The 7925-nt window shown below is 42.9% G+C and overlaps 1 protein-coding gene across 1 annotated transcript in view; it reads left to right on the top strand.

Moving 5' to 3' along the window:
• Window positions 1–1417: 1417 nt before the first annotated feature.
• The window catches only part of VLDLR (very low density lipoprotein receptor), a gene marked incomplete at its 5' end in the record, with an annotated part of 11439 nt that continues 4931 nt past the window's right edge, over window positions 1418–7925 (top strand). The window contains 11 exons of the mRNA XM_010166839.1: window positions 1418–1537; window positions 2521–2643; window positions 3507–3629; window positions 5019–5390; window positions 5497–5619; window positions 5706–5828; window positions 6300–6419; window positions 6497–6622; window positions 7019–7190; window positions 7526–7750; window positions 7908–7925. The exon at window positions 7908–7925 is cut by the window's right edge and continues 89 nt beyond it. Of these exons, the coding sequence (XP_010165141.1) occupies window positions 1418–1537; window positions 2521–2643; window positions 3507–3629; window positions 5019–5390; window positions 5497–5619; window positions 5706–5828; window positions 6300–6419; window positions 6497–6622; window positions 7019–7190; window positions 7526–7750; window positions 7908–7925 (1645 nt within the window). The remainder of the gene's footprint in view (window positions 1538–2520; window positions 2644–3506; window positions 3630–5018; window positions 5391–5496; window positions 5620–5705; window positions 5829–6299; window positions 6420–6496; window positions 6623–7018; window positions 7191–7525; window positions 7751–7907) is intronic.

Raw genomic sequence — 7925 nt, 5'->3', positions numbered from 1 at the left:
TTTTGGCACTACTTGAAGACAGTTCCCACAAAACAAGTTGTTTTATCTTCTCTCTGTTTGACAAGTGAGGTAGTGTTTTATTAAATTGGTAAGACTGCTAAAACATTAGTGAACTCAAACTGCTGTTTCAAATCCATTACTTCTAGTATGAATTTACATGAGACACACAGCAGGTAAAATTGCCCATGTTGTCCTTGCGTGTTCTCTATGCAGGGTTTGCCATTGTCTAGTGGCTGATGGCTAGCCCATATGATGCAAAATGGCCGAGTAGCTTCCTTCCACTTGGAAACTGTCTTGTATTTTGCATGTCATACACAGAAGATGTAAAAAACAAGTAATGTTCTATTAAAATTTGATGCCCTTTGTGAGCCCTGGAATGCCAAGATGAAGCACCTCTGCTAAATGATGCAATAAACCAAGGAAGAGCAGGAGTCTTGCGTCGTGCTGTAGGCATGTGCAGCCAATACGAATGCATGAGCTTACACACTTGCCTGCATGCATTACATGGAAGAGCTCTGGCTTAGCTGCTGGAGAGGCAGGCTATTGCTTTTAGTGACAGTTATAACACAACTTCAAGACAAGAAGATTCCCTTGAGGGATGAGGTCATACAGTTTTAGAGCTGAAGATACTCTTGAAAATGCACTCTAACTCTAAGCACCATGCAGAAAGCAGTACCTTACTCAAGTGTACTAGCAAATTAAGACTGTTATTGGGAGAGAGCAGACCTGATTCCAGAAAGAAGTGATAAATTATCTAGTTCTGTTAACATCACACTTGATCTAGCTTTAATAAAGGAGATCCAGATAAGTAGTCATACTTCTTTTTGTGTATACTGAGCAATGTCTCTGGGTGCCCTTGTTTGAGGAGTAACTTAAATCATGGAAACTTGTTGTTCAACTACAGAGCAGACACCTAAGGTATCTTTACAGACATTTTGGGGATTCTGCTGTAATGTCTTAGCAGCAGAGTACTGAAATGCTATTCCATCTTGACATAAGCAAACTGGCTTTAAGCTTGACTAAAAGTTTGAAGAGTTTTGAGAATGCAGTGCTAGCTGCTAGACAGTAGAAGTCATTGTGTGCATGTATACCTCTGCTTTGCAAACTTGACCCTGCCTTGAAAAGGAGAACTCTGTAAAAAGAACACTGAGGCTGGTTTACTGTTGCCTGGCAGGTGGACTGTCAGGCGCACTGTCAGGTGTTTAAGTGCTTAAACTCTGCATTTATATTGTGAAGGAAAGCTTCTGGCTCTACTTTCATGATTGAATAAGGTGACTAGAAAAATTTAGAGCTCAGATCTGGTTTCATGCTGATGTAATGCTGTTTATGAAGCTGGGTATCTTCTTGATCAGCAGTGGGGAAAGCAAGAAAGTATTGCTAAACAGTGTTGGGGCTCACCTTCCTTTTTTCATTGAAGGTGCGAGAGCAAAATGTGAGGAATCCCAATTCCCATGTAGTAATGGACGCTGTATTCCTTTAATCTGGAAATGTGATGGTGATGAAGACTGTTCAGATGGCAGTGATGAGAGTGCTTGTGGTAAGTAGTCAAAATAAATAATACCTCTGTAAGAGTACTTGCTAGGTGGCAGTGGGGGCTTGGCAGTGTATAGCTGGAGAGATGCTTGTCCTATCTATCTCTTCTGATAGTCAGAGCACAGAGCAGAGGACAACTAGCACAAAGTCCCTAGCACAACTAGGGGACTATCTTGATGCCTTGTATCCATCTGAGGCAGTTGAATTTTCCTGAGTGCCATGAAAGTCTCCTGGAATTAGTGACTGAGAGAAAAGCTCATGACCAAAATTCTTTGTTTAGGAGGGTGATGATTGTCAAGAACAAAATGCAAGCCTGTGCTCAGTTGCTACTTGAAAACATAGTAGAAACTGTTTGCTATTAGCACTTAGCTGTTGGTTATTCCGTGGTTAAATGCCCTGTTTTATGTGTGAAAGTGATTTTGCCGAGTCTCCTATAGACACTTAGTCTAGCTTTGGCTGCCAAGTCTTGCTTTAAGCAGTCAGAGGCCAAGATGGATGATGAGATATACTTAGAGAGGAGGCAAAAGGAGCTCAATATCCAACACTGGTATGTTTGAACTGCCAGTCTGCTCAAGCAGACCTAAACTGTTACCTTAGGGTTATTTAGTGTTATGCTTCTGTAAGGACAAATCAAAGGACAAACCAAATGGCTTGATAATAAACTTGGAGAGAAAAATCTGAATATTAATATTAATGGACCTTACTTTAACTCAAGTGTGTACAAAGCAGCAGCTATTCTACCAGCATAGTCTCCCTTAACAATAGCAGCCCTTCCATGCCTGCTTAGAGGAAGATAAATGTTTCTCTGTGCACAGTGTAACTATCTAGGAAGTTAAACAGCACCATCATTAGACTGGTGGAGGATGACACCAGACATTTAAGAACTAAGAATATTGCATCACTCTCCTGGGGCAAGGCAGCTTATCTCTAGCAGCAAACAAGCTAAGTTCTGGGCTCTGAACAAGTGGCTGTCCTTCTTCCTTGCAGTGAAGAAGACATGTGCTGAATCCGATTTTGTGTGCATCAGTGGGCAATGTGTGCCTAACAGATGGCAGTGTGATGGGGATCCGGACTGTGAGGATGGGTCTGATGAGAGTGCTGAACTGTGCCGTAAGTGAGCCTGGCTTGTCAGTGCAGGCAAGCCTGTGTTTTGACTTCTTGCCTGCTTGCAGCCCAGATCATCCTCTTGAAGGATGAACTTGTCTTGGAGAACACCTTTCTAAGTGCTATCTTGACTTTGGCCACTTCAGGGTCTTGACAAGACTTTACTACTTAAAAAGATGCAGAACTGAATGGATACTCTGCACTTGTACCTGGTAACCGGTAGCAAGTACAAGGTTTTGCTGACAGTCAGAAGCAGCAAGCGCAGCATGGCAGGCCTGACCATTACTGTGGCTTGTTCACTGTCACTCCAAGACAGCTACTTTGCAAGATAACCAGAGCTAGTGTAGGAACTAAGTGACCAACTGTATGTTGGAGGGTGGGAAACAGAAGTGCAGAGCCTTGACTGTGAGGTCTTGCAGTTAACAATCCCAGTCTTAAATGTGGTAACTCATCAAAGAATATAGATCTGTGAAGCTTCATTTCTCTGTATCAACAAGATCCGCACTAAGGAATACTTCAATCTCAAGTCCTACTGCACTGTGGCATTACTCCTGCCTATTACTATGTATTGTAGCTTAAGCTTCTACAGCATAACTGGTGTGCAATCACAAAACTACCACTGCAGAGATACCCTTAAAATACTAATCAATTAGGAGCTGGAAGCATCTCTTTTACTAAACACTACAAACTAGCATAACCTCTTCCATGACAGAGCCATCAACTTAGATGGGCGCTGGCACCTAATTAACTGCAACTTTGTCCAGAGCTGAAGCCTTTCCATTTCAGCTTTCGGGACAACTGCTAAAACTCAAGACCAGTAGCTCTTAAATTTCAGAACTCTTAAATTGAACTTAAACTTTTTTCAATAGATATGAGAACATGCCGGGTAAATGAAATCAGCTGTGGTCCTCAGTCAACCCAATGTATCCCAGTGTCCTGGAAATGTGATGGTGAAAAAGACTGTGACAGTGGAGAAGATGAAGAGAATTGTGGTAAGGGAAGAAATGGTGGCTGCATAACTCTATTTGAAATTGACTTGTCTGGGAAGGAGCTAGCTGGGCAGTGTACCTGGAAAGATAAATTACTTATGGTATCAAGATCTCCTTAAACCTACATTCCTCTTGTATTGCAGTCTGCTTAACAAAGTAGTCTTGTTCTAACACTCATCTATACTGCTAAGCTAAGAACTACAGCAATATAAGCTATTCAACATCTGTCTCTGGTCTCTGGCTAATTTTGGCAATAGCCACAGGTTTAGTCACATGTCAGGCAAATTGTCTGAACTTGTTCTCTGCAGAGTTTCTCAACAGTTAATTCTAGTTGCTTCTTACATTAACAGTCTCTTAAAAATGTAGTAGTGACTTGTAGCTAAGGGCACAGCTGATCTGCTTTATAGCCCTATCCTGGAGTATTCTGTGTGCTTCTCTGAAAGTGCAGACTGGGAGAGCTAGGTTTCAAGTGTTGCAGGGCAAGTTCAGGCTGGTATACAAGTGAAGCTGCCACTGCCAGCATTTAAGTGCAGCCTTCCTGACTTGTTCTAATGAATTTGTGTATGTACAAGTTGCCTGATGCGTACTGAGACAAATTTGCTGTAACCAAAGCCTCAGGGCTGGTTTCCATCAGAGCCACCTTACCTAGATGGGCTAATGAGACACAGATCTCCAGACTTCTACTGTGTGTCTGTGGAGTTGCTGCCTTGCTCAGCAAGCAAATGCCTTAATCTGACAAGTAAACTGTCAGATTTAAAGCTGATAAAACTACAGATAGTTTTATCAGCTTTATTAGAAATGCTATCAGTCTAGGCATACTGAACTGCTAGCTACGCTGCTATTAAACCAGCATAACTTGTACTGGCATAAGTTGTGTGGGTGTGCTTAAACCACAGGATCAACTGGTGCAAGATCTTCATCTGTTATCCCCAGTGGTCCAGGAAAATGGGCCGCTGCTGTTCTGGGGATCAGCACAAAACACTTCAATTTCAAACTATAGTGCATGCTGACCATCTGACTACCTTAATCTTAGTCTGAACTCTGGAGTTATCAATTCTCTTACCTTCTGTCTCTGGTTCACAGGGTTTGAGCCTATTTTCTGAAAGGCTCGCACTCTGAAGCAGAACAGCCTAGCTGCTTCAGGAGGAGGTTATTTTCACCCACTAGCTCAAACCTGATGTCTCCCACTCATAAAATCCAAAGGCAAGGAGGACAGTGTGTGGAGCCCAGGTGTCCTGTAGGTGGTCAGTTAGGTTCTCCTAGAGCCTTATAAAGGATGCTGATATTCTGTCAGCTAACAGCTGATGAAGAACCTGCAAAGCAAAACACCTTCATACAAAAGCCTGCTGCCTTGTGATAATCTGCTAATCTCTCTTATTCCTGTTGCTCCAGGCAATGTGACTTGTAGTCCAGCAGAATTCACATGCAGCAGTGGGCAGTGTATTTCCAAGAGCTTTGTCTGCAATGGTCAAGATGACTGCAGCGATGGCAGTGATGAGCTGGAGTGTGCCCCTCCTACCTGTGGAGTTCATGAGTTCCAGTGCAAGAGCTCCACTTGCATCCCCATCAGCTGGGTGTGTGATGATGACGCTGACTGCTCTGACCACTCAGATGAATCTCTAGAGCAATGTGGCCGCCAGCCTGCACCTCCTGTGAAGTGCTCTGCCAGTGAGGTGCAATGTGGCTCAGGTGAATGTATCCACAAAAAGTGGCGCTGTGATGGAGATCCTGACTGCAAGGATGGAAGTGATGAAATCAACTGCCGTAAGTTAACTTGGTCCTCCTCTAGGAGGTGCTGGTTGCCTCCTGGTTTATTTTATTTCCTTCAGCAGGCCTCAGAAGTTTAAGTTTGTAATGGCTGTGTTCTCAGCTTCTCGGACCTGCAGACCAGACCAGTTCAGATGTGAAGATGGGAACTGCATCCATGGGAGTAGGCAGTGCAATGGTGTGAGAGACTGTCTGGATGGCACTGATGAAGCCAGTTGTAACAATGGTAAGTGTGGATGGTAAGCAAGAATAAAGTCTTTTAGAATATCTGTTGAAGCTGGTGGTCACCCTAACGATGTTCATTATCTCAAGTTATTCAGTGCTCTGGACCTGGCAAATTCAAGTGCAGAAGTGGAGAATGCATAGATGTCAATAAAGTGTGCAACCAGCAGAGAGACTGCAAGGACTGGAGTGATGAGCCCCTCAAGGAGTGTAGTAAGTGAACAAACTCATTACACAATGCTCACCACTAGTCATACTTGGATACAACCTCTGAGCTGTCAGATATGTATCTGGAATGCCTATCTGCACTTCCTTGGTGGTAAACAAACAACGAAGAGGAACCCAGTCAATAGACTAATTTTATCCTAGACAAACTGGCTATTGGGATGACTCCTCCATGGCCAGAAGGCACTTGAAGGCATTGGAAACTATGAAACTTCCAGAAGCCTCAATCTTTGTCATCTGCTGCCTTGTAACACAAGTAACATGCTGAGCAAATATGAATTTGAGGAGGATCTCTTGCATGTGACTTGAAGTGCCAGAGTGGTTTATCAGGTGTGGCAGGCATCTTTAGAAGATGGATGGGTATCCAGTAAAGCAAAAACCAGGACAAGCACTCAGTGACTAAGACTTTAAGACTAAATATGTGTGCTGTCTCAAAAATGGCCAATTCTTCTTTTCTAGACATAAATGAATGTCTGGTGAACAATGGCGGATGCTCTCATATCTGCAGAGATCTCGTTATTGGCTATGAATGTGACTGTCCAGCTGGGTTTGAGCTTATAGACAGGAGAACCTGTGGAGGTGCGTATCAAGTAGGTTAACATGGAACCTACTGATGATATTTGAGATGAGAACAAATTAAATTGCTGTCTTTACAGATATCAATGAATGCCAGAACCCTGGTATCTGTAGTCAAATCTGTATCAACTTGAAAGGAGGCTACAAATGTGAATGTAGCCGTGGCTATCAGATGGATCTTGCTACTGGGGTGTGCAAGGCAGTGGGTGAGTATTGGCATAAGACTTCTATATCCCCAATTTAAAATGAGGTCGGGGGATGTACTGTTTATGCTATTGTGGTTTTGACAGTAGTTCTGCTGTTATCAATGTGACTTGAACAGACCTGAACACTCCTAACACTTTGAATGATGCTGTGATACAGTACTCAAAGCTGCCTGACATAATCTGCTTGTATCTGCTCTCTGAGCAGGAGAACCCTCCTCACCAAGTTGTGGAGGGAAAAAAAGATGGAAGTGTAGTATAGCCAAGACCTCTGTCAGCATTCACTAGCAAGTGTGTAATGGCAAATACTAAATATGTTGACTCTCAAAACCTGTCATAAAAGAGCAGTATGTGACTGCATGTCTAGAAGTACAGATAACACTTCCTCTCTTTTCACAGGAAAAGAGCCATGTCTAATTTTCCCCAACCGCCGGGATATCAGGAAGATTGGCCTTGAGAGGAAAGAATACATTCAGCTAGTAGAGCAGCTAAGAAACACTGTAGCTCTAGATGCTGATATAGCTGAGCAAAAGCTTTACTGGGCTGACTTCAGCCAAAAAGCAATCTTCAGGTAAATGGACTCAGCTTCTGAACCTTTAGTGTGCTCCACTAAACTATCCCACATTTTACACAAGGTATTTCTTGAGGCTCTGGAAATGAGAACTAGATTCCTGATGTCCTAAATACAAAGTACAGTATATGCAACTTCCCACAACTATCAGTGTTTATGCCTCTTGCACTTCCTCATGACAGCTGCTACAATTCCATGAAAGGTACTCCGTGGAAAGTCACAAGTGCATCTTCTACATTGTCTGCCTGAGATCTATATGCAGTATTTGCTGAGGTATACCAGGTCATAATATCTGTGGAGAAAGGGGTTGAAAGCAAGTAATTTTTGTCTTCCAGTGCCTCTATTGATACCCGTGATAAAGTTGGAACACACGCCAGAATCCTGGACAACATACACAGCCCTGCGGGAATTGCTGTTGACTGGGTTTATAAGAACATCTACTGGTCTGACTCAACTGCAAAAACCATTTCAGTGGCTAGCCTAGATGGCACAAAAAGAAAGGTTTTGTTTCTCTCTGAGCTGAGAGAGCCAGCTTCTATTGCTGTAGATCCTCTCTCTGGGTGAGTATTTGTCCTGGTTCTCTTAAATGAGTGAACCTACCAGCTACTCCATGTCCTGATAACTGACTTAGGTAGCCTTTGTTAGTTATTGGTCGTAATTGAGAGTGATACTACACAGTACTATAGTGCATCATACAACATAAATTCTGCTTCACAGCTTTATGTACTGGTCAGA

Source organism: Antrostomus carolinensis, unplaced genomic scaffold, assembly GCF_000700745.2.
Source record: "Antrostomus carolinensis isolate BGI_N321 unplaced genomic scaffold, ASM70074v2 scaffold24414, whole genome shotgun sequence".
In the NCBI taxonomy this organism is placed as follows: Eukaryota; Metazoa; Chordata; class Aves; order Caprimulgiformes; family Caprimulgidae; genus Antrostomus; species Antrostomus carolinensis.
This window is presented reverse-complemented; position numbering and strand designations above follow the sequence as displayed.